Source organism: Paralichthys olivaceus, chromosome 14 (genome assembly GCF_024713975.1).
Source record: "Paralichthys olivaceus isolate ysfri-2021 chromosome 14, ASM2471397v2, whole genome shotgun sequence".
Taxonomy (NCBI): domain Eukaryota; kingdom Metazoa; phylum Chordata; class Actinopteri; order Pleuronectiformes; family Paralichthyidae; genus Paralichthys; species Paralichthys olivaceus.
The window spans coordinates 20766160-20793464 of NC_091106.1; the positions used below are offsets into that span (position 1 = coordinate 20766160).

Sequence of the window (27305 nt, forward strand, 5' to 3'; positions counted from 1 at the left end):
CTTTCAGGATAAAAAATCAGAGTAAACATTTTGATCAAAATTCATTTCCAGGTAGTGTCTGTAGATTTGACAGTAGATTTCCTCGAAAAGAAAACGATAAAGCTTGAGTCACACGTTTCGTTGCTCTGATTGAACGTTAGAGTCTAATCTGTGAACACCCATGAAATTTGCAAATGAAGTGAGACTTTCCAGAACCTTTCACAACATCAAATTTCAAGCTCGAAGCTATTTATACTGAACACAAGTAAAAGTTTTAGAGACAACATATTTGCTTTCTGCCAAAATATCTGGGCTTGAAGAACGGTACCCGTGTGCACCAACAACAGCACTTTGGTTTGATACAGAAAAGCTTTGTTTCAACTCAGAACAAGTAGTTTTTTGTTTGGTCTATAAGATGTATTTGCTCTAACAGTTTACTTGCATGGATGTACTTTGTAAGAGACTGGATTGCACCACAAGTAGGACGTATATATGCTGATTTAAGTTCACTGAACCAAACCAGACTTTAATGACATGGACACGGTATTTTCTCATATTTAGATTTTTGCGTATAAAGACATTTGTACTCAGTAAACAACTACACCTTCCTGTACAACCACGCTTCGTACCCAACTACCAAAGTAATGTCACCTATACGTTCCACGGAGGATTCTAAACATTTCTATATTTATGTCAAAGCTCTCATGAAGGCAGCGCTGCGCTTCTTCTGTTTAAGTGATTATACAGACAACTTGGGAGTGATATAATTACCTCAAACATGGCAGCCCTAGTGGTGGAGCTTGTGGAGGTGATAATATATGGTAATTACCGGTTTCTAGGGCTGAACAATCTGGAAAGAATGCATTTAAGATAAAAGCATGAAAACAACCCCAGCAGCGCTTTTACATGTAGAGCGTGATGTTTGCACTGGAAAGGAAGACAATGGCTGTAAACATTTAAGAAATGGTAATGGGATAACTGCTGTATCCCTTCCGGATTACACATGTATTTTTTGTTCATAGACGGTGTAACAGTGTAAAAGGCCTCATGAGAAAAGATTAAAATCTTTATCCCCTGAAAGCAAGTAAGTAAAATGAGAGTTTAAACAATTATACTTCACATTTAATCATAATTAAAGGTTTATTATTCCACTAGTTTGAAGAAATCATAGTTATCTGTTTATTTCATCTTAGAAATTCTGCATTTTCTACCAACAAACTACTCAATATGAAATAATCTTTAAGAATTTCCTCATACATGACTTTTCCTTGATTTTAATAAAAGCAAACCACCCTGGAACTTCTTCAGCTGCTTTGTGGCGAGTGTAACCGTCAAGTCTGTGTTCCGTTTACACGAACCTTCACAAGAGAAACACAACGGTTTCAAACGCTTTTCATTCAGTCGGAGCCCTTTGACGACAAGCCTGTGAGACAGAGGGTCTGCTTTGGTCGTTGTCTCTTGACGGACATTTTGGCTTCACCTGACGGCTCTGCAGTTAGAGACGACGAGACCAAAAGACTGCAGCTCTGTGTTAGCAAACAATGAGCAGGTTTCTGTTACAGTAAAGTGAAAGAGCAGAGCGAGAAAGGGGATCTTTGCATCCTGGAACAAACTTTCAGAAATGAAAAATCCAATGGGCAAACCCAGTTTTCCGTCCTTATATTATATTGAAAGATATTTAATATTGAAATGTTCAATATTGCAACTTATGTGTCATCTGTTGGTTCACTTGGATGAACCTGGTCCAGAGGAGAAAAGAAGCAGATGGGTGAGATCAAGATATCAATTTACCGCATTTATTTTTATGTCGCTCATTTTTCAGGTTCGCTGACACTCGGAAATTTAAAAGCCTCCTGAGTCTATTAAAATAAACTTTGCCTCATGAGCATCGCAGCTATAGCTCCACCAGTGGAACCAATTCCAACATCTCTAAACCCAGAGTGATGGAAGGACTCGGGGAATAGAAGATGTTAAGAGTGGGCGGTGCCTCCCGTTGTAGGGAACTCTGGTGAGGGGTGTTCGCCATATGCTCGCTGGGTTCCAAGGGAAAAGAGCTTGCAGGATAAAAGTGAATGCGGCAGCGACGGGCCCTCCATCAGTGTGTTCAAAGCCTCCATATGAAAATGACTATGTACAAGACTTCTACTGAGGCCAAATTAAGATCAAAAGCAACCGCAGGCAGGAGAGGAACAGAGGGGAGGGGGGGGGGCTGGTTAGGGGCAGACTGGGAGTTGTGCATGAAATGGAAGTTTGTGCGATGTGATGAGCAAATCTGCGTGTGCATGGAAATGTTAATAATAATAAGTGGAGAAATTTGTCAATTTATTTTTACCCTTCACCCTGAGGATGTCGATACCAAACTGGAGCAGTTTACTTGTGATGCGACTTCCAGCTGAGTGAAATGAAGTTGTCTTTTCCAGGTCACCGAACCGACAGTTTCACTGAACACACTCTGGTCACGATTGAATTTGGAGAACAGGACACGCAGGACTGCGCGAAATGCAAATTAGCTTTTGATGTTTGAGTTGCAATATACTTGTTTCCTAAATTTCTCACTTGCACGGAGTGGAAATGAAATCGAACCCTATATGTGATGACTGGTGGGGTGTAAACAATTATTTACAAAGTACTGGAAATGAATAAATGATCACACTCAAGTTCCTCTCCGACATTTACTGTAAACACACACTCGATTGTCACAGACACAACTTTGGTATTATATTTAATGCCATTTAAGTGTTTTTTAATGTTAAATTTATTTTTTATACTTAAAATCTTCTGCACTTTCAAGAGATAATGAAAAATTAACCCTAAAAATGTGTCTGTTTAAATAATGAGGTTGATGCTACTATATTATTACGTTGTTCAATAAAATCCTGAAACTAACAGGATCCATCTTTCAGTGATTTCCAGCTTCCCTGCCCTTTCTGTGACGATCGGCCCCAACAAGCCCACAGGTTCTTACAAATCTTTATTAATGGATCACAAGTAGATTGTTTCTCTTTTCAATGAAATTATAATAACTAGAAGGTCAAACCTCCACTGAGGCTAATGCGCAATCTCGTTCTTGAGAACAGCCACCGTAAAAACTTTCACCTACACGTTGAATCATTGTGTTATAACCATCTGATGAATAAATCATATTGACTCCTGCTTTGAAATAATATATTAAATCACAATCTTAAAGATCCTGATTTTACAGGTGGATCAACTGCTAACAATGATATATGAGAGGCTCCTCACATTTTTCCTCTGTCTCCTCACCACCTTTCCTAAAGCTCACCCACGTCCCTCCTCCTCCTCCTTGCTCCTCCCATCCTCTCCTCCGTGTTTCCTGCCTCTCCTGAGAGGAGGTCACATGCTGCAGACCTGCTCTGTGCCATCTGGCTGACTTCCTGTCATCCTTGCCCCAGGAGAGAGTGGCGCTCTGCTGGGTGTATCTGGCTGGAGAATTCCCCACTTCTCTCCCTCCGCCTTTCCCCCACACACCTGAGCAGAGAGGGTGAGAAAAACACACAGGGAGAAAGGGGAGGAAGAGCAGGACAAAGAAGACAGTGGGAAAGAAAGGGATGAGGACAGAAAATACAGGAGGGGAAAGAAAGAAGCAATGATGACACTCGGAGCACATACCCAATGCCACGGCCCAATAGTCCTTATGAAATCCCTTTCCAAGAATTGTTCCCCTGAAAAATGCCTCTCATAAGTAATAAAAAGTTCCTGAATCCACCCCCTGATCCAAATCTGCACCAGAATCAAAATAGTAAATAAAAGTCCCTGGGTGTTGCCCCCCTCCCCCCACAAAATGTTGAGTTTTTGCATAATCCTGAGAACAAACAAAAAACATAACTCCTCAGAGGAGGAAATTAGAAGCTCGACCAGCTGCCAGCACAGAAACTACTGCTACTCCGAGGAAATGGATTAATCAGGTAATGTTTTAAGTTTTAAGAAGAAAAAAGGCAAATGAAAACAAGTGGTGTTTGAAAAATCTAAATTCAGACAAGTGCCTACCGAGTTATGATTTTTTTTTTACCATCAACCCCAAAATTCAGAATTTGGTTGAATCCCCATCAAAGCTCTGAATGAAAGCACTTTGTTTTATACCTTTCATCGTCCTCTCTCACGTCTCCGTCTAACACAAGAACATTAGAACTGATTAAAAGCACCTACAAGCCAGATTAATCTTAATGTCCCAACCATCATCTTGCATATTCATATGAATATAACATGACCGCAGCTCACATCTGAATTTATTGGTTTCCCTCTCCTGCAAATTAGGGGGCCTCCAATTGATGAATATTTTAGCACATGTGCACTCTGCGGGACATTTATCATCGGCTTTGCTATTATAAACAGAATAAATGAGCAGTCAAACTCGGCTGCTGCTTCAGTTTGCTGCACAGAGACACCGCCCCTCTGTTTGCTCTCGCTTTAGCCCTCGTTCTTGACTGCAGCAAAATGGCAGCCGTCTCTCATACGGGACATGGCGTCTTCCAGCACACAGATGAGAGTTCACCAAAACACTTGACATAGGGAGTTTGCCCAGAGAGGGTAGATCACCACAGACAGGTTTCGTACCTAAACTGTAGCACCTAAAGCAAAGCTGCAGTCGAGACAACCTTAGCTGAATCTATGTTGAGTGAAGCCCTAAGGGAGTCGAGACAGAGGTTAATTGGATCGACTAAAATTATGTTATTTCATTACAGACATCAAGTTTTGGAGGTTAGCCTATAATAAAAAGGATGGATTTTTTAAAATAAAAGGTAACTGAGATTATTTTGCCCTTATCCTTGATGCTAAGTTAATCGTCGTCCTCTGCGTGGTGAACCCGAAAGATCATACGTCAATCAAATCTTTATCATTGGAGTCACTCTCTGTGAAGTTTGAGTTTTCCGCAGCCATTTTGCTCGGCGAATAGTATTTTAAACACCACCATTCTGTTTTCCTTATTTCTATAGCCGTAGCCGTTTTCAGGTGTCTGGGTAGAGGATGCAGGATTTAACGAATAAATTCCACTATGTGTTTTTATTTACACTGAATCGACACCGGTGTCGGCCTTTATCATGAAAACAATTCTTGAATCTTGTCTCCTTTCCAAGCCGAGGCATCCTCTACACACATGGCACCTTTCCATTTAGGTCCGCCCGTGCTAGAAATGTCATCAATGTGTCCACTAGCACGCTGTGAATCATCCGGACAATATCCTGATGTATTCTCACATGGGCCCATTCGGACGTTAAGAGTTTTTGCCAGGGGGCTGGCGCTGAAGTTTTAAGGAATGCCAGCGGCAATTGACTTGGACATTTGCATCAGTGCATTGAAAACTACTGGGATCTACAAAATGTGTCCAGTAAATGTTAGCCAGAAACCTAAAATCATACCAGTCATGTTGCAGAGACTACAAAAGCAGAAGAGAAAAAGCCAATCCAATATAAGACCACCAGTCTCTCTTCTCATCTTCATCTCAAACATCCACTGCTGATTGAGAGCGCAGTTGGACGCCCTTTAGCACTTCCCCTCCCTGCCCATGTGACCAGAAAAGACTGCTGGGATTCTTTCAGATAGACGCCAAACCACCCTAGGCTGCATCTACCCACTGCTGAAACCCACTGATCTGACCCGGCAGAAGCAGGCATCCATTCAAGTGCTTTCATTCACAGTCCCAGCCATTGGCAGACACTGTGAAATGGGTGAAATCCCAGCTTGGTGAAGCTGGCACAGAAACCCAGCATCCTGGAACACTTCCACTTCAGAGAGCTCTGCCACATGCTAACTGTCATCCATGAGGCCCTGCCAGCCCAAAGGGGGTCTGAGCAGGAGTGTGGGTAGGGGGTGTCAGGAGGATGGAGGTGGCATAAACATTGGGATATACCCTTCACCTACAAACGTGGAGGACGCTTCGCACTCCTTGGAGACGGAGCACCAGAGGCCGTCAGAGGTGATTATCATTTATGCCGACGCTACTCTGAGATCAGCTCCATGTTCTCCTGCCTGTCTCACTCACCTGGCATCTGCCCAGTGTGAACCGTCCCTGGGATCCACAGCAATGATGAGCAACCCACCCCCTAAACTCACACACACAAACGCTTCCTTGTCCTCATGGCTGTCGACGCCTGTCAGATCCCCTGGCATGTTCGCTCCTCCTTCATAAACACTAGCAGCTGCTTGGGCAATTAGCCATTAGCTCTTTACTTTTTACTATAATACCCAGTCCTCAGAAATTTCCACAATTAGCTCCTTAATTGCTTCTAAACAACCCAGGCGTAACCAATAAATAGAAGGAGGTGGTAGGCAGTTAGACGAGGAGGCAGGCTTCTGGGAAAGAATGGAGCTAGCTCGGAGAGCGCAGGCTAAACGGTTCCTTCTCTCCCGTCCCTGCTCAGCCTCTGGCAGTGTTTTTTTCCTGCTGTGACACAAGCTTGGAAAGGCTCGCAGCGGAGGAGGAAAGACAGAAAGGCTAAAAACGCAAGGCCGTGGAGGACTGATGCCTCATATTCAAATTGAAAGTGACACATCCATGCCCTTTATTCTGTGGTCTAACTATCACTTCTGAGTAATGCCAACATTCGGTGTGACAGAGGGTGTTATGGTGACTTTTAGACGGGAGCGAGACGGCGCCCCTCCGGGCGTGGATTTGCGTGGCAGCGTGATATGACACAGCTCGCTTGACAGAGCAATGGGGATACCCCCAAGATTAGCTGAATGCATTAAAGGGAGGCATGAAACGTAGGTGTTGATTAAATCGCTGGTACAGACGTACTGGCGGTTCCACTTAACCTCTTTAACACTGACAACAGCTACGCCACTGACATGACAATGGTCTATAGGATAAATACACTGTCTGACACATATTGCTTCACTACAGAGAGCTTTAACGATGGTAAATTAATGTATTCTTTAAGACAGTGTTAAATGACAAAAACATATATTTTTAAAGTTATTTATCAAGCAGAAGTGCAGATATTTAAGTTCTGGTTTCTACTGTGAGGAAATGCTGCTCCCCTGTTTTATATCTCTGTGATTTAAAGAGCTTTTGGTTTGTTAGGGGAGCTGTTTTTCATTTCTTATTTCTTTCATGTATTTAATAAGTGATATGCTCTAACTGAAACCATCCATATCAAATGTGTGTTTATGTTTTTGATACAGAGTTTAACTCAGGTCAGGAAAACTAATGATCAAACAACATCTCAAAGACAACTATGCACTAAAACTCAACATTTTTATATCACTGTTACAACACTTGTTATTTTTCAGTTTATTTTCTGATCTGCTGGTTATTTGACTGCGTTTTGAATGTGAAACATCTGTATTTTTTCTTGCACGACCACCACAAAAACATTAGTATATTTATATCTATTTGACGGATCTGGTGCACCTGAATGTTTTTGTGAATGTCTTATTTTCCATATTTCCTTCCTGCAACAATGATGCTTTTGATTCACTACACGTTGAATGAGTTTCACTGAAAGATGACACATGTTGCAGTTGCCCTCAGCTCGCATCCATTTATCGTTAGCAGTGGTTAAATATCTCCTGATGTTTTGATGAAACAAGAATTACGCTTTAACCAGGGAAGTGGAGGCTGCGACTGCAGGTCGTCTGATCGCAACAGTTTCTGGCGTTCAATCAAAGACAGACGGATGATTGGCTTCCCCCAATTCTCTTTATTGATAAACTACTTCCAAATGAAAACAATCAAAGCAGAATGAAGTATAATCAAGCACAGTAATGCACTGCAGCAGTGTGTGTGTGTGTGTGTGTGTGTGTATATCAACTACAAAATACTATTCCTGCAGCACAGCACCTCAGTAAAACATTTTCTACACAAAATCTCTCCGCACTCAATCTACACCAACTTTACTTACTGTATCTATCTTTCTCTCCACGCGCACACACTCACGCACACACACTCACTCACTCACTCACACTCACACACACACACACACACACACACACAATACAAAGGAGGTATACAAGCACCATCTAGTGCTTTATTCTAGAAATTGCTCTGCAGAACGTCAGGATTGTGATGAACAATCTTAAATCTTCAGTTCTTTTCATTTAGGAAAAATGTATTTGACATTAACATCTCACGTCCTCACTGTGGAATTATGGTTCTTTTTTTAAATCACATAGTGAGACTTTGACAAAATAACCTTTTCACCCATGAAATTCAACAAATCTGCATAAATGAAAAAAAGTCAAATACACAATGACTGATCACATTTTGAATCCTTACTTGTTGACAACTATGACCTCTGACCCCTCAGTTATAAACACAGTTTGCCTGAACAGCCCAATCCTCTAACTAAAGGAAACGAAAACTGTTGTTATTGTAAAATAATATGTAAAATAAGGATGTTTCTGAAGTAAGAGCAGATCTTGATCAGCTCTGCATTAAGCTCTCCGATGTTCAAAGAACACAAAATAAATCCCTCATATGTGAAGTATGAGAGAAAACAAGTGAGGATAAAAAGTTGCCACGATCAAGACAAATCCAAGTTAATTCAAAATGAAAGAGACTCATTTAAAAGGTCATAAAAACAGTGTAGACAGAGAGTGTGTGTTCGGACAGCTCAGACCTTGATGTCACATTTGACAAATGTGTTTTAATTACAAGTGTAAATGTATTTTAGACTCGGATTTCAACATTGAAGTTCACTCCCTAAACACACTGAAACAAAAGATAATCCTGCGACCCATCAGCCGTCTTAACACAAAAAAGAGCCTTGTTGACTCACTAACCCTGTAAGTGCACTGAAGTAATAGTTTATATAGCAGAGGAGGTTTAGAAGTTGCTTATGGTCCAATATGAAACTTATACAAGTGTGATATAGAAACGTAAAGCCTCAAGTCAGTCTGATTTTTATTAAATGTAACACTGACTGTAGACGACAGCACAGAACCAGTCTGACGTTCATAAATGTAAACTGGTTGCAGACACAACCTCAGCAGAGTTTTAAGGCAGTTCTGCCAAACACCATGTAATGTGACATGTGCCTGCAAATGTATATCAGTCACATCACAAACATTTGTGAAACGTCTTATAGATTTGTTTGACAATAGCCATGAAATCCACAACAAACAGCCACCGTCACAAGGATTTCACAAACAAACAAGCTTCAGGCCCAACGAAGCCTGATCACAATTACTTGGCAAACATTTGAGTAGAAGACCTACATGTTAGAACCAGGCTGTCTGACATCATGTTAGCTGAACTGCTTGAAACCAGCCAAGAGAAATACAAGTTCACATTTAATGTCTGTATTTCATGAGGTTTCCAGATTGAGGAGAAAGTTTACAAATCGACAATTTGACGATACAGATTTAGTTTTTCCGTGTTTACTTTTGAAAACTCAATACAGGCCAAAAAAAAACACCCAGCAGTCTATGAGTTTTTCTAGATTTGTCACATTTTGACATCACACTGCACATTAAACTGTTTCTTTGATAAACGCTGTTTTGTCATTGTTAGTTGTATGAATGAATTCCTCGTGTGTTTGAGTTACCTTGTTCCTGCAGCAGCTCTACTTCCTGGTTTGGACAAAACAGGTGGGTAAGGGCGGAGCTTGTTTAAATACAGAGGCACTAAATGGACCAGACCAACACCTGTGACAAGGGGGGGGGGGGTTGTGTTTGGGGTTTAAGACATTGTATTGTTTGTTTTAAAATGATTCAATCGGTCAGTGTGTGTATATATATATATATATATATATATATATATATATATATGTTTGTGTGTGTGTGAGAGAGAGAGAGTGTTATGTCTCTTTTCTCTAAGAAAACACACAAGAAAAGAGACATTCACCCCAAACACAATCCCCCCCCTTGTCACAGGTGTTGGTCTGGTCACTTGGTTGAGTCCTAAAAAGTTTGATGAGAGTTTTAGTCAGGTGATCACACATCTTAGATATCTACTAAATGTTTTCTTCATTTATTTGTATTTTTTCTCATGTTCTGTTTTAAATGATTTCCTTTTCAGACAGTTATCATGATCTTGTTTGTTCTTGACTAACACCTGCTCTCACAATATCCACTTTCAGACATGAACTCCATATTTGCCTTTCACAGTAGAGGAACGAGTATTTTACTCTGTGTATTATGTTTCCTTTATTTATTGCTCTTTTATTTATTTTCATGTTTTTATTTTTGCTTGCATGTAAATATGATTACGGTGAATCATTACTGTTTGTTTGTATTAAGGTCTGAAATAAAGTTAATTAGGTGAAATCCATACACATCGTTGTTGTTTTTTCCTTTCGTGTCGTGTACGTGTGAAAGCAGCTCTAGATTCTGACAGATATACAGAATACATCAAACCAACAGACACACTGAACATGTTCTGTTAGATATAAAACTAATTCAACGTCACAGTTTCATGTTATTTACAGATGAAGCTCCATCCGGCTCAGCTTCGCTTCTTCTCACGCGCGTTTGTTTCGAGCGAACTGCGACAAAACCCTGCGCGGCATCCGTAGTCCGCTGACGTCACCAGGCAACATGGCGGCCCGCAGCGACTGAAACGAACACAACAATAAGTTTGAGATCGCGTCGTTAAAGTGAAGCGTTCGAGAGCCGATGCCACAAGCTGCCGCCTCCGGATCTGTGCAGTTCACGGAGCTGTGGAGGAGCGTTTCCACACTTTATCACCGAACAACTCCGGAGAGGACACCGGCCCAGCAGATGCCTGGTACCGACGCACCAGCAGCGGTGTGTAGAGGTGAGGCTGCGGCCCCGTCACATGAAAACTACCGAGGAATCCGGTTTAACGTCACGATCGGGACCGAGTGTTCCCTGTCAGGGGGACCCAGGCCTGTGGAGCCAAGTCCCGCAGGAGAGGAGTGAGACTGACCCGCTGCTTCTCCTCCTTAAAATCACTCGTTTCGCTTAAAATACTGTAATGAACTCTTAAAAACACATTGTTATAAACCTGCTTGTACTCAACACGTGGTCTGAGCTTCACCTTAACTTTCAAACCACTTTATAACAGAGATTTTTACACTCTGGCTTATTTGAAACCTGTGTTTTATATTTGATTACTCTAATGTTCAATTGTATTTCTCCACTTCCTTCATTTTAGTTACATTACATTCAAGTCACATTAATGGCTTCTATCATCAATATTATCATCAAACAGTTTTTATAAATCCTACATCTCATGATATTTCTTGGTGTGACACATCACAAGCACGTGTACTGTTTATACTCGTCTAATCAAGTATCACATTGAATGTACTGTTACGACATGTTTTCATTCAGCTGATAAATCTTTGTCCGACACAGATTTGCAGAGTCCTATTCGCAGAGGCTACAGCAGATTCTCCGGCTTGAATAATGGGGATTCTCCAGGTGACGGGGAAGCGTCACAAGATATTTTCTGGGATTCCACATCCCCCACTCAAACTCACACGGGTAAAGTTTTCTTCTACTCGACACAGGATTCACATGTTTCCTTTTTATGCATTTATATCTGTGTGCAGGACCAATGTTTTTCAGAAGTAAATTACAAACCAAGGTTTTACTGTGACTTTACAGTGAAAATGAACAGTTATCGTATGTAATCTACTTCGCTTTTAGTGGTGGACGTATTATAATTTGTATTTGAAATTGTTTATCTCTAGGCTCGGGGGTCAGGAGCACCAGAGTTGTGGAAATATCGGATATTGTCAACCGGATCGCTCCAAAGGTCAGTTGTTCCTCCAGCATTTTACTAACCTAGGAGTTGACATGTTCAGATGTCGTGTTGAATGTTCATGGTTAAAGTAAATAAGAAATACTATGAATAGTTTCTAACTCCTTCCTGTTTGTTCCTTAAAGGTTTAAAGTTTTTTTTTACTTTGTGCTTGTGTGTTACGTAGGATGTAAAACCTAAAACAACAGAATCCATTCTGCTGCAGTGGATCGGTGACAGTGCCTACCCTTCCACACCAGAGATTCCCCTGCCAAGAATCAGGAAGAAGTCTACTCGGTGTGTCATCAATTTACTGATCCGGATACACTCGGATTAATGTTGGATCTGTTGTATTTCTTATTGTGGCTCTTACCTCTCTGTTCTTTCCCCTTCACAGGCAGAGCAGTGTAGAAGACCTCATGAAACTAGCCAGGCAGTTTGACCAGAACATGCAGCAAGACAAGGACACTTCGGAGCAGCTCCACACTTTCAGCAGTGACCTCAATGAATGTGTGAATGCGTCAAAAGTAAAATCACGAGAGACATCATCCCACGGCAGCGTGAAGGACCCGAAGGATCAGGTGGAGGCAGAGCTGCACGCTCTGTTTGACTGCTCCACTCAAAAAGTTAGCGGCCCGCTAAGCCAGTTCTCTGCAGCATCCGCCCACTCACAGGAAATAAAAGACCAACCTGAGACTTCAGCCTCAGCTGAACCCCGACAGTCTCAGAAGTCCAGTTCAGCTGCTCAACCTGCCGGAGAAAAAGAATCCTGCAGTTTCAGTGGGAACAAGTTTGATGACTTTGATGACGACTGGGAGAATGATGACCTACTGAATGACTCTTTCATGCTGGCAATGACCCAGAATTCTGACCAGCACCAGCAAGACAAACCTAACGCCACTTTGCAGTCTAACACTAAGATGAATACTACTAATTTGACCCCTGTTTGCAAGCCGGCTCCTTCATACATGAAGCCCAGCGGGCTCCAAGAACTGTGTCCCAAAGTAAAGACTACCAACCGAAGCACTTTCAAGCTCAAGTCCAACCATCACTTCCAGCCGGAGTCGGCCACCAAACAGGTTTCCAGCTCCAGCTCTACTGTTGCCCAACCTAAATCGCAGAAATCTGTTGCCACAGAGACACTGGCTACTCCTCAACCTGACAAGATTGCTGACAATCAGAGTGTGGCTGGGGTTGCTGTGGACTCTACTAAAGACATTTCAGACAGCTTATGGGGCGATGGGGACGACGATGCCCTGCTCTACCAGGTATGTGACAGCGTGGAGAGGATCTCCAACAGTCAGCCACAGCAAGTGAGCCACGGCAGCTGCCAAGAAAAACAAGATTTTACCGTAGACAGGCAGCGGAAAACCACAGCGCCCCTGCCAATCGACATGACCTGGTCCACGAACGTCAGCGCCAGTGCCAACAGAAAGACCCCGTGTGCTTTCGTTCGTTCTAACTCATTACCAGGGAATAGCTGCGAAACTGTGAACTTCCAAGGGTGGAACATTCCCATGAAAGGTGCCAACAACAAGTCACAAATGTCTCAGAGCCTCCCAGGGAGCCGCGTGAGTCTGGGCACGTTCAGCCAGTGCAGGGATTCCTCTGGAGCTTTCCAGGCTGGGCGGGCTAATGTGGATATGAAGTCGTGTACAGTGACAGCCAGGGCACCGCAGAACTCCAAGTCCTATCACACAGCCTTCAAGAGAAATGTATCCGACTCTGCAGCCATCTGCAGCAAAGGTAAGATGAGTTGCATGTTTGTTAAAGAAAAGCAATAAATATGCTTCTCTTGGTAAATGTTTGCTTTAACTGCAGTTTCTGATTTCCATTCCATCTTCCATCTATTCTCAGTATTGTGCTTTAAGACTGGATACCGAAGTTTAAAGTCACGTAAAACAGATGTCACATGATGATCTTATAATCAGTGACAGTTCAGTGCATGTGCTCTTGAACAGTTCTCCCCCAAAGCAAGTAAACACTGTGCCACGGCTTTGATTTGTGACGCTGTCGAGTCCAAACCTCAGGAAGCTTCATTGCCAGAGAACGCAGACTGCTTTTTTTTTTCCTTCTGGACGTGGAGGGTTGAAGGATTTGTACTTTCAAATGAGTTTCACAATGTTCCTTGTTATGGTAGCAACATTTTTGTGTTAACAAATTAAAATTCAGTTGCTCACAATCAGAGCAGGAAAACACATGGTCTGATTTAAGGCAGATTTCCTCTTTTTCTCTTCAGGTCTTTTCTTTTGGTGTAATTCTTAGCTTTTTTTCCAAGGAAACCATATTCAGTGTTTCCATTCATTTTTTTTTTTTTTTTTACTCACTTTCCTTCCTCCCCTCCAGTTTTCGTCACAAGCCAGATGACAGGAAAGTGCTCGGCAACTGAGATCGAGAGGAAGAAACAGGAAGCCTTGGCCAGGAGACGACAGCGGATGCAGAATGCCCCAAAACCGTAGAGGAGCTCCGCCCTGACTGAAGGGATCTCATCATCCTGTAATAAACCTTAACGCAACTCATTCGTGTTAATAGTTTACTGTTAGGTCACCAGGTTTCGGAAGATTGACTCTGCACTCACACAGGAGAGACCAGGTCGCCTGTTGTTGACTCAGAGCTGCTGGATGTTTTTGCTGCTGACGTCCATCCACGTTTCGTAAGAAGTGAGTTAAAGGCCAGTATCGGATCTGGTGCTGCGATGACGCTAAAAAGAAATTTCCTGAGCCTTTCACATTTTGTAAAATCGTTTACATGACTGAGTTTGACTTAATCCCTAATACTGATTAAAACTGGTCACTTTTTTAGGGTTGTTTTTGTACGCGCACATTGTAGAAACAAGCATTTTTGTCTTTTCGTTAAAAAATTTATCTTCATTTTTACTGCTCAAATTTCAAAATGAACAACTAACAAGACATGAAAAATGTGACGTTAACTATCAGAAAAGGATGTGAACCGTGGCAGTAACTGTCGTCTGCTGTTTGGGTTTAATCAGACAGATTAATAATGTGCCTTAAACATTTACTGATGCCTGCTTTTAAAGATTTTGCCTTTTCCACAACCTGGTAATCAAAAGAGCTTTGCTTTGCAAGGAGACGGTTGTAATACAATCGAAAACTTCTGTTTCTGTTTAAACTAGATGATTTAATGACCTGTCTGTTTAATACATGAAAATAAGCATGTTTGTTTCTTTTGTGTTCCTCTGTATTTTTTTGTGCAGGTCACATTTTTTATCTTCAGTCTGAATCTTGTGTTATAAATGCAGTGTTATGGCCCCCTCCTCTGTTGGCACAGATTATTGTAATAGCCATGCTATGCACCTTTCAGAAATTGTTAATCCAACAGCAATAAAAAAAAAAAAACATGGAGCTGTGTGTAATTTTATTCTCACACAGGATGAGACTTAAATGAGGAAGATGGAGCCAGATGTTTCGATCAGGTGATGAGAGACCTGTGGTGACAACAAAAAGATAAATTTGTTGTACACCTGATGATCCATGAAAATATAACAAGAGAGGATTATTCAAAAATTCCAATTCCTGTACATTTTTTGACACAAGGAAGAATCCATTCCATTTCAGATGTAATATGTTCTGTACTCTTGCCCATAGTTTCCATGATATAGTCACAGATCTCTTTGCTTCTATCTGCCAAGTTCAAAACAAAGAAATAAAGATTCAACTTCGACTAAACTGATCTGGTCATTCTTTTGTGTAGCCCCCCCCCTCCTCCCCCCACAGTCCTTAAAACAGACACATTTCATCGATCTGGTTTGTTGCAGTAACTTAAAATCCACACACACACAACTGAGTAGCGATGGTATGTCTAATAACATTTATTCAAACAATACGAAAGAAAAGTATGGAGAACAGATGTCTCCTAATATGTCGACAATATGATCTGTTTTGCTGCAGGGATCAGTTTTCTATCACAACAGTCTCAGTCGAGACTGCAGTTCTAGCCACAACATGTGAAACACTTCTCCAGTAACATCCAAACAAGCTCACTACAGTTTAACTCTGAGCGTTTGACGGCGGCCATGTTGGGAAATCGGACCGTGGAGCTTCTCAGACTGCGAGACCGAGCCAAGCAAAATCTCTGACACGCCAGGAAACCGAGCGATCACTGGAGAACGAGAGGGTTGATTGTTCAAACTGCACGTCAGAAGAAATTAAACTGATTTGGCGTTAAGTCGTCCTCATCCTGTCAAAATAACGCAAATCTGAATCAATCATAACACGATGACATGATCGTTTTTCTAACTGCAAACTAGCTATTTTCATAGGACCAGTTAAAATAGACGGAGTTTCCCTTTAAAAGACTTTCGGTGTCTTTTTTGCTTCATAATTGTCTTTAGTGTCAAACATCTGGTTGGATTTTGAAAGTACACAGACCGTCTCCTTGCTGCAGTCGCTGGCGTCCATTCCTCTGACCCCCGTGTATTTCAGGGCTGTTGACAGGTCAAGCAGATACGATGGGCCTATTTCGCAAATACTCAAATCTGTTTTCAACAAGTCGCGGCCTGAAGAGGACGGCCATTGTGAGCGTGCCATAGCCCCGGTGTGCAGCGTATTATTGTTATTAGACATGAGGGATTATTTTAATATGAGGGCTAATTTGTCCTCTGGCCCCTTATCACTCTGCTCACCTGCTGGACTGCGTGTGAGGGCAGCACAATATCTGTCTTTGTAATCCCAGGAGAATTCCTCACTGTTCCTCCCTCAAGCCCATCCCCAGCCATTACATGCCTGTGAAAGTTCCCAGGTGTGTGTGTGTGTGTGTGTGTGTGTGTGTGTGTGTGTGTGTGTGTGTGTGTGTGTGTGCAGGTGTGTATATTTGACTATTCATCCCAGTCTGAGCACGTAATAGGCCCCATCCTCCTCCCTGCCCTATCCGCTTCCCCTCCCCACCCAGACTGACTGTAAATCAGATGGCAGGGCAATTTGGCAACAGCATAAAGGCCCCTAGTTTTATGACTATGATTATGGTTATGATGATGACTAGTATTTATTTCAACTATCTGATGAAACCCCTGGCTAAAGCTAACAGGTGTCGAGCAGGTACAATATCGTGCTCGCTGAAGGATCCCTGTAATGTCGCCACGGAGAGCGAAATATCGTCCGCCAAACAGAAGAATGGGCCGTTTCAGCGCCCGCTCGTCACGCCGTACACGGAGCAATTTCTGATTATTGGACAGGAGTGCAGCGCCACAACGTCCTCTTTGTGGAGAGAGAATGATTTATGGCTGCTAGTCGGGCATAAGGCAGTAATTGCTGCAGTGACGATTATGTTACCATGGCACCTGTTTTTAAACTGTCTATTCTTATGTGAATGTTTTCATTTTTTGAAAGGGGAGAATTTGCAGCCTGAAATTGATGTGTGGAGACGTTAATTGAAGCTGGGAAAGGGGTCCGGGATGGTGTGGTAGCAATTTAGGGGGGAAAGGAGAGTGAATGATGGACAGATTTGTGTTGTGTCATCTGATACGTCGGGAAAAGTTCGTCAAAAAAACCCAAAACAACCTGGAATATCTTCTTCAACACACGGAAGAGAAAAGCTGTTTGATGAAAACTCGATAATATCGTTGAAAAGACCTTTCAAAGTTTCTATGAATAAAATAAACTGCAGTCATTCACAAGTTCACACACAATGTTTAATGATAGACTTTATTCAATACATGTTACTCCTCATGTACACATTTAAAACTCATTAATCTTAATTAGGGCAGAGCTCAGACCCTGACCTTTGACCTCCCTTACAGGTGTCTAAGTAAAAAGAGTATTTTTGTTCCTGGTCTATGTTCTGCTTCACCCTCTTCTCATCCTAATGACATCACATAGGGGACTAAATACCAAATACGTATAACACTTACCATCACTTTCTTTGTCGTGCTTGACAATCAGAAATGTTACTTCACCTGTTCCATCACAGCCTCTCCTGATTGAATTTGTGTAATCCTGCCGAGAAACAAACAAACAGACGGGGAGGGAAATAAGCTCCTTGGTGAAAAAGTAGAAAGTAAGGGGACGGATTGAGAATCTAGAAACACAGAGTGATGCTGTAATAGGAAACTGTAAGACTAGAATTCATTCCCTGCTTTCCCCCTCCTCTTTCTGCACTTATCTCAGTATGGGGCTGAAGTGGCGGAAGTGAGTAATGGCACCTGAAGGCATACTACCGAGCTGGATTACCAATACGTTTGCAGCAGATTGATATGAGCCAAAAAAAATTCTAAGGATACATCCAATGTTCTGCAAACATGCTCCAAGAACAGCGAACATAAATTAGACTTCTTAAGAAATCGGAGCCGGGGCAGCTATTGCCTCCTCAAGCAAAGAGTGCAGAGCAGCCGCTGGAGATAACATCTCTAATCGCTTTCCCATGCTGTGAGGCCGTGCTGCAGAAAGGCTGAACGCTGTTTTCATAGCTTACAGATTACCTCCCAGTGTATATGACTAATACATATCACACATACATCAGCTTCCCCCCTCCCCCCCACTCTTTTCTAAGTTTGGCTTTCTCTCGATCGTCTGTTTGTCTGTCCCTCTCTCTCTCTCTCTCTCTCTCACACACACACACAGTGAGAGGAGGAGGTGTGCAGCACTGTGGCAGCAGCCTGTCAGCAGCGTAAATGACCTGTGAAGAGTTTCACGGTGCGTGTCATTAGGCAGCTTTAGATTTGTTTCAACAGTGCTTTACCTGAGGGCTCCATTCATGGGCCCCCAGGTATGACTGCCCTCACCACTGGGAGGCGGGGGAGCCGAGAGGGGAGTTGCCAAATTCCCTGACTCTTCCTTCCTCTGCACGAAGGCCGGTGATGAAGTAGAGAGTTCAGGCGAGTTCTGAGAAAAACCTCTGTGAGGTCAGTTACTTGTGTTTTTTCTCTGTAACCATTCTCAATCATTGCCTCACTTTTCTATGAAGATAATTTCTTCCTGGAAAGGAGAGTGAACTGTAGGATTGAAGCTAGATTCACATTGGACATTTTCATGTGTGAAAACGGCTAAAGTAAAAAAAAGAAAAGGAAACTAACAACCACATTCTCTTCAATTATCTCTGTTATTTATTACTTAATTTCTGTGTTATTATTATTGCATTTAATGTGCTATCACCACACCTCCACTTTTAATAACGTTCATGCTCACATTGAGGCTAAAAGGCATTTTTACCTGTCACCTGAGGTGATAATTATATATTTAGTTGACAGTCAAATCCAAGTAATTTACAAGTAGTTCATCAGATTATTTCCAAGGAAAATAAGTCATGTAAGGGTCAGAGTTACTCAGACGAAACAGTGATAACGAATGAGGAGACGTCAACCAACGTCTTGTTATTATAACGTGAATCATTGCTTTGGGGTGGAGGCAGTGCCAGAATAAAACACCTCTTGTGAAGGATTTATTAGTCCACTGAAAGCTCTGCAATCAACACAACTGTCTTAAATTCCTTTCTGTTTTTACATTGTTCAAGTTCTGAATTATCACCCTGTTTTTTTTTTATTTTATTCTTTCCATCCAAACTGATTCCATATTGATGCCCTGGCATCGCCACGCTTTCACAGGCGAGCTGATAAGCATCTGCAGATTTACCCGTGTTTTAAGAAGCATGGGCTCTCTCGCACACGGCCAACAAATATCCCTGTTGCCACATTCCTCCGGCCTATATCTGCCAACACCTTTGCGCTACAATGGCTTTGGTTCTTATTTTCCCCAGCCCATAATAGTCAGCGTGGGCTGTAATGGTCTGTTGACAGGTTTAGGCTGAGGTAATTTTGTTGCTGGGCTTTACAGTGAGGTGCCAAATCTTCCCTTGAGGAAAAAAAAAAAAAGGAGCAGATGCAGGGAGGCTTATTGGTCGATTGTCGCTATAAAAGTTTAGGAAGAAAAAAGGCTGCAAACTGTTTTAATATCATTTTACATATCTTTAAAGACTGGGAGGTAATTGCAGGGTTTGTCGCGGCTTTGTTGTACAGTCAGACTGAATGTTAGCATGTCCGCACACCGCTAACATGCTAAGTGGTGCCCGCTCCTGTGAGTTGTGGGCTCTTGAGCTAAAATGGCTCCTGCTGAGAAGAGACAGAGTTCATTATTTGAAGCAGGACTGCATAAAGCGAGGCCAGCTGAGTGGAACTCCAGCTGTCAGACTGACACACACACACACACACACACACACACACACACACACACTTAGACATACACAAATGCAATATAGAAAAACACGATGGAAAATGCAAGAAGGGAAGTTGAGGCCAAGAGGTTCTGTTAGCAATGTGCAAAGCAGATCAACTCCATACAAACAATACACACACAAACACACACACACACACACACATATATGCACACAGAACATACAAGCACCTGCCAGGTGACCCTCTCCTCTTGGACGTTGGAGGTCCCAGAGTTTCCCAATGCTCCAAAGTCTCACAGCCGCTGCACACACACACACACACACACACACACAAACACGTCGTAGTCATCATGATCTTTTCGGGGTCACGCTGGGTCCCACTCGTGCCTCCGCGCTCACAGTGAGCAGTTAATGATGGTCAGTTTTTGTTCTATTGGATCATCTGGCTCTCATTTACACACTGAGAATGTTTGAGAGAGACAGAGCCTTTAGAGTCTGATTGTGTTTCTTAAACCAAAACTATTATAATGCTGCACACGATATGAACACAGACATTAAGTCGGACCTCTTTTTTTCTTTGGTACCGAGCGCACACAAAACACAAATCCCGGTCTGGAGCCTCAGGTTGGTCCAGGTCCAGAGCTCTGTGGTGTCTGCTCATCGTCAGTAGTTCCAGTTCCTGGCTGTGATGAAGTCTGACAGACAGAAGAGGTGTAAAGAGGCTCATATGGACAGAAGATCAACAGCTCTCTCTCACAGTTATAAGACGATAATTCTTTGTTATGTTCTCTAATATACACCCGTGTTCTACTTCGCACTCACAAACACACTGTAGGCCAAGTAGGAAGCAGGAGGAAAAGAATGCCAGCGTAGAGCAGAGCAACGCTTGTAGCGCAGTCTTCTCCTCAAAGGCAAATTGGGAGTCCCCAGTCAAATTACTCGAGCTGTTTCCAAATGCAAATATGTGTTATCAAATCAACAAAGCAACTAAAGATGCAAATCGAGAGATCCGTGCTGCTCGTTTAGCCTCTGTTGGGAGGAAAAGAAATGAAACATTTCCATCAAGACTTTGCCGAGTGTTTTCTCCGCCGAGAGCGAGACGCAGATTTGTGTGTTTTTGTTTGAAGATTCGCTTTTGAAAGTCTTCACAAGGAAGCGGGTCGCTCCCGGCGGCGTGGGAATTCACTGCGCGTTTAGTCCCATTTTTGTTGGGTTAGCTCGTCGCCAAGTTTGTAGAATGTAAAGAGAGGCGGGAAACAGGGGAGACGTCTGAGCCAAAGCAGAGTGTTCAACCCTGCAGCTAATATTCACTCTGCCCCAGAATGGAGGTTGGTTTTAAATGTCCTCGGTGAGTTTGTCTCAGACTTTAAATTTGGCGGATGTGGAAGTAATTTACCATTTCCTTGCAAACACACACTTCTTTATGTAAGTGTGAATTGTAACCTTTAAGAGTGATGCTCGATTTACAAACCATTCCACTTAGAAGACCATTCACCGTCTGAGAAGTAGAGTACGATTCCTTTCTCAGCTAACAATAAGCAGTGACATTTCAAGATATACCTGTTGTTGTTGGTCTGAAAAATACTTTTTACATATTTTGGTTTTTGGTTTCACACTCTGACGTCCAGCCCTTTTCTTTTCCAGATGCGTCCTTCCCCCTCAACCTTTGAGCCGTCTCACCCCATCATTGGTTTTGTGTGTCAGTTGTGTTGAAACATGCTTGTCCTGTGTCACACATGCCACCTTGACATATAAGGCCTGTTTACATGCTACTAACCCCCCCCCCCCCCCCCCCACCCAGCCGCCCACACCCAACCCACGCTAAAGGTTACCGCGCTGGGATTTTAATCTACATGTGAAATGTGCTCTCCTACACCTCTTATTCTGTCTAGTCAGCAATTTGGCTATTGCCCCGTGAATCACAGAGCCTCACTTTATTGATTGAATGGGTTTTAGGCTGGAGCACACACACACACACACACACACACACACACACACACACACATACATACACACACACACACACACTGGAAAACATCCATCCATCCACGTACACACTTACACACACACACACACTGGTGACTTTGTTGCGAATGGTGGGAGGGAGAGGGATGAGGGTGTCAGGCTTAGCGTGATGGGCGAACATCAATCATTGCTTGTCAGCCTCGCCTTTTTTTTTTTTTTCCTCTCCACGCCCCCCCCCCCCCCCCCCCCCCCCCCCACCTCCACCTCCTCTCACTTTTCTTCTGCCTCACTGATCAGCCTTTGTTTTGAATGGTGGTGTACGTGCGTGGAGAATGCCGTCCGACCACATGGACAAGACGCGGGCTGTTCGCAGGTGTTATCGTTCTCAGCTGCCAATTAAGTCTGCTGTCGTCAAACCTCCAGGTCAAGACAAACGCTGTGCATTTTAAAATGCTTTACATGTGAGAGGCATTAGATACCTGTTGTCCACTGCGTGTGCGCCTGCATGAGGGACTTCGTTAAAGTTTGTGTGCATCAATGCCCTGGTGCGCAGATCGTTTGCATTGTGTTTGTGGTGAAGCTATTTCAAGCAACAACAAAGGCTATTAAATGTTTTTATAAAGACTTTTATCCTTCTGCAAAAATCAACATCTTATTGAGTCAATAAATGGGAAGTTCACCGATCCTCGATATCGGTGCCTCTTAACAGGTCCTGGGGAGTAATATTACAAGTGTGTAACAAGTTGTGTAAATGCGTTTGTGGCTCCAGAGGGACAAAGTCCTAGAGACTGTCTCACATGATGTCACATCAGGCAGCTCCAGGCTACTTCTGTCGCTCCTAACTGACTGTAAATAAAGATGGCTGACAATACAGTTCCCCAAAAGTAAATCCACATCATCATCATCTGGTGGCTGGCTGCAGTATGGGTCATAAACCTCACCTCCTCCATGTTAGCAGATGGGACATGGACCCAACTAAAAGGTCAAATAACTTAAAGATTACATGATAACATGGAACTTTTTTGCAGTGTCTCAATGTTGACATTGTACAAAATACAACAAAATGAAGAGTGCTACTTCTAAAAGTTGAAATGAACACAATATCTCCTCCATTAAAACCTAACCAGAGTTGGAAATGTACAGTGTGTGTATCTGTGGTTGGTTATCTCCATTTGCCATCTGACTCTCTGTGCGCGTCACGTTTAACATTTCAGAGAAACCAGAGGATAAGAAGACATCCGGAACTAATAGACTTTCCAAAGACTCGAGCTCTGAATATGACGATTTATGAATCAGCCCGGGACAAGTGCTGCGTCTGTTTGTCAGGGAAACATATATTTCTTCTTTCCCCTTTTTTGGAAAAATGGATTTGGCCGTCCACCAATCACTGGGAGAATGTTCTCTTCATGTTGTGCCAAAAACTACAGAATGATTCTCTTTCTCTGTCGGTCGTTCTGACTCTATTTGTTATTATGCTTTGTGTTGTGTGGAGAAAGCCCCAGTGTGTCTTATTTGTAATGGGTGCCAGGGGCTGGGGGAGATGTGTTTTCAATTACCACTTGGTAGAATGACTGATGGTAAGACAATCAAGCACAGATCTGCAGTTTGGTCTGTGTGTGTGTGTGTGTGTGTGTGTGTATGTGTGTGTGTATGTGTGTGTGTGTGTGTGTGTGTGTTCATCCATGTGTGACTATGTTTGTTTGCGTGCAAGAATGCATACGCAAACTTTGTGCATGTTTGTGCGTGCATGCATGCATCTGTGTTTTTATGTGATTTGTTCTTTCAGTTTTCCCATATTCTGCTTCCATTCATCATTGGCGGGTTAGAACTAATTCAATATGTAAATCAAACAGAAAGCAAGAGGGATCATTTCTTAGAATTATCACTTTTATTTATTAGATGACAAGAAAGTTCATATATTCTCAGGGATTCACACAAATCATTTCTACGTTTTTGTTTGGTTTTGTGCCAAAATCTCAAACCATAACCCGGTGAAGAATATGGAACCAAAACCAAAACAAATCTGCTGTCATGAAAAATTACAGGGAAGCGCTGGTGGTCTAATTCTGAGGGTTTGTCCTCAAAGTCTGAGCTGCATTCACACATGATTCTACAGCCTGCTTTGATAATCTCACTTGTACTAAAAGCAGAGAAAAACTAGACGTGTGTTCAGTCGAGCAAATATCTCCGCCAAGGCCCAACAGTCTCCCTGAATTCAATCAAGCTGCACCATATCGCAGCTGTCCACTAATTCTTTAGTAATCCATTGAGTTGTTTTCATGTTATCTTGCTTACAAACAGCGGAGATAATATTTAATGTGGTGCATTGACTTGAAATGGCTCAAACATAATATCCAGACAGGCTCAGAGAATTAATGTGTCAGAATATTAGAGAAATCTCGTCCACGGTGACATCAGTCATCGCAGTAAACTGAATAATCACAGTCTTGTGAGGTTTTTATTTTTTACAGGATATTTGAATCATATTTTCTTATCGGTCCTATACGTCCCTGGTTTATGGATGTGTGTCCCTCAGTGCCTGTTTCCCACTGTATTACAGAATCCTGGAGTCTGCTGCTGCTCACTGAAACGTCCGGGACACAGATGGAGCCTATGAATGTTTAATCACAGGTGATGCAGTTCACAGCCAACCAGTCACAACTCCGAGGTGTGTATAATACATGAATAACAAACATATTCGTTTCTATGCTTCAAAAGAACTTTTGATATATATATGTATATATATACATACATATAAGCGCCTTGTTGTCTGGAAAAGTAAAGAAATAAGGTTTCATCTACTTTTGAGGACAAAACACAAAGTGTGATAGAGAAGGGACATATTAGACCATGTGTGATAGCATATTAATGAGGTCACATAATGCATCACATTTACTCCATATTCATTTAAAATATTAAACACCCTCCTGTTCGCTCTCTGGCAGGAAATGACACAATACAAGTTAGAATAGGAACGTTATGAATCCATGTTGAGGGACAAATCATATATAAGGCAAAGCTCTGCCTCAATGTGCAATGATCAAGATGTTGATAGTAATGCTTACTAACAGTAGTAGGAAACCATGTGTCTGTTTAGAAGCTCGCTATAATTAAAAATCAAAAAGGACAGTCATACATGTGACATGCAGACAAACATCCAGTGACATCAACGATTGATAAATTGAAACCATTTAACAGGAAACGTGAATTTATGGCTCTCCTCCTCCTCCTTCTCCTCCTCCTCCCATCTCTGATCCCTGATGTTTTTATCCTTCAGAACAACAGTGACCTCTAGTGTGGCTCGTTCCCCGAGGACCTGAAAGTAAGTTTCTCTCTGCAGCAACGTGAGCCCTCAGTAGATTAAAGCAGAATTCGTAAGAAAATTTATTTCACTCTCCTGCTCTTTGTTTAAGAGACTCATTGCTCATAATTTGAGTGACAACGGCGCGACATGTATAAACCCGCTGCCTTCTTCGGAAGCTGCGGGAGATTCCGCTGAAGCTCCATGAGTCAGAATAAAAAACGTTTTGTGTTTGTTTTAGGCAGCTTGCAAAACCAGATGGGTGGAGTTCAACACATAGAACAGATACTGAAAAGATTACACAATATTTGGAAGGGATTAAAAAAAAAAAAGCTGAACTATGCAGTGATTTAAAACTTACCTGACGTCATCTGTGATGCCTTTCAGCCATTAACTACATCTGGTCCCTGTGGAAAACGAATTACTCACAAGAACTAAAACAAAACAATAAAATATTAATATTTGTGTGATTACAATATATTGATAATGACATGCACACCTGCATCTGTTCCCTCAGAAAATGATGAAAACTGAATATCTTTTTAAAAAATCTCTCTCTTATTGCTTTAAAACATTATCTGGCATTACACACACAGACAGAAACATGCACAGACGCTTCCTAACCCACCAGTCTGCAATATAAGTACTGCTTTATCATCTACTCGCAAGTACTTTGTGTATAATCGACAGTATTCAGGGCTGTCTTGCAAACTGAATTTTCTTCAAGGCAGTAAATGGCATCACACTAAATCAGAAATCTTGTGGCCTGGTAGTATACACACGCACACACACACACACACACACACACACACATTTTCCCTACCAGCTAGGTCCTTTAGCCTCAGGCTCTCCACAATGAAATTTTCATGCAGCCATATGGAGGAGTATTGGTGATAGAGATTTACTGTCAGGGTTAGACGTCCCGCTGGAGAAAACAAGGCAGCCTCAACATATTGGCTTCTGTAAATCAGGAGAGGAAGAGGAAGAGGAACGAGGAAGAGGAGAGGAGAGGAAAGGAGGAGGAGGAGTAGTAGGAGGAGGGGTAGGAGAGGAGAGGAAGAAGAGAGGAGGGAAGAGAGCAGAAGAGGAGATGAGAAGAGAGGAGGAGAGTGTTTGTGTCAAAGCTCAGCAAAGCAGTTACAGGAGCAAAGAGCTGCAGGTGTTGACCCCCATTCTTTATCGTGTATTATGAAGGAAATAGAGGAAATGGCGTTCAGAGACTTTAAATTGACCGTGAACTTTAGAAAAACAACCCGCTGTGAGAGGAAAGGTCACTGTTTTTGCAAGACAAAGAATGTTGACTGATACAATGTTTGCAGTGATGCAACGACTTCTCTCTCTCTCCCTCTCTCTCTCTCTCTCTCTCTCTGTGTATGTGTGTGTGTGTGTGTGTGTGTTTACTTTTTGAATAGCAGGCAGAACTCGTTCCGTGTAGTCACAGTAATCAGCGGTGAATGACAGATGAAGAAGGAAGAAGAAAACATAAGCAGCTTGTTGGCAGCGTCAGATTCTCCGTCGGTGTCGTCCAAGTTTCATTTAAAGGAATATTTCAACATTTTAGACAATGTGCTGAGAGCTGGCCTGGCTCCACCTACCTTTAAAGCAACCCTATATAACTTTTACCCGGCGACAGCGCCCCCTGCAGCCACACACGGTGAATATTGCACTGGGTTCAGCGTCCGAGCGATCAAGTGTTTTTTTTACGTATCGAAAAAACAAAGTCAAAATCAATTGATGGTCAGATATTACCCATGATCCCCTGCTTCGTGAACCAGAGGACTTGCTGCTGTAACAACTCCACCAGAATATGAACCTGAAAGAATTTGATTTATTCTTATAGCTGTAACTTTCATGGTGATCTTGAATTCAACTTCAGAAAGTCGCAATTACATAAAATACTGGAGACGAATGACGTCAGACAAAAAACGTTTAAAAGTTTAGTGTGAAGTCCTTGTCCTGTTGTTCAAAATACACAGTGAAGTAAATCTCACTGAGTGGTACTTTGAGAACTGAACTCTCTGTTACAACACAAAACAGTTTAGAAACCCGTTCTTTTGATCTCAGAACACCCTCCTTCCTCCTGAGTTCGAGCTCAAACGCTCCAAGATGGATCGACGAGCCGCACAAATGTGAACCAGATTCCCCCGAGTTACTGAAGGGGAACGCTGAGGGGGATTACGGCACATGGTCATCCTTACTGATAGCCTTGTTAGCATTCATACATGCTAATGACCGGGTTTAGGATGCATGGACGATTAGGCAAAGACAAGT

General features: G+C 42.4%; 1 protein-coding gene and 1 long non-coding RNA gene across 2 annotated transcripts; both read left to right on the forward strand.

Annotated features, from left to right (window-relative positions):
* Nucleotides 1–10433: 10433 nt before the first annotated feature.
* LOC109636645 (ETAA1 activator of ATR kinase) lies at nt 10434–15333 on the forward strand. Its single transcript, XM_020098489.2, has 6 exons — nt 10434–10696; nt 11260–11388; nt 11598–11662; nt 11835–11944; nt 12045–13393; nt 13994–15333. Exons 1-6 carry the CDS (start codon nt 10555–10557, stop codon nt 14104–14106), a joined length of 1908 nt encoding a protein of 635 aa, XP_019954048.2. The 5' UTR covers nt 10434–10554; the 3' UTR covers nt 14107–15333.
* Nucleotides 15334–18229: 2896 nt separating this feature from the next.
* On the forward strand, nt 18230–26730 carry LOC138413704 (uncharacterized). The gene is made up of 3 exons (XR_011246116.1): nt 18230–18503; nt 24294–24401; nt 25011–26730. It is a non-coding gene; the product is annotated as an uncharacterized lncRNA (long non-coding RNA).
* The last annotated feature ends 575 nt before the right edge of the window (nt 26731–27305 follow it).

What these genes read in the sequence shown, in the direction of transcription:
- LOC109636645 (XM_020098489.2), top strand. Translation starts at nt 10,555, where the DNA reads ATGCCACAAGCTGCCGCCTCCGGATCTGTGCAGTTCACGGAGCTGTGG. An exon ending in CCCCACTCAAACTCACACGG is followed by an intron (nt 11,389 to 11,597) that starts GTAAAGTTTTCT and finishes GTTTATCTCTAG; the next exon opens with GCTCGGGGGTCAGGAGCACC. An exon ending in TCAACCGGATCGCTCCAAAG is followed by an intron (nt 11,663 to 11,834) that starts GTCAGTTGTTCC and finishes TGTGTTACGTAG; the next exon opens with GATGTAAAACCTAAAACAAC.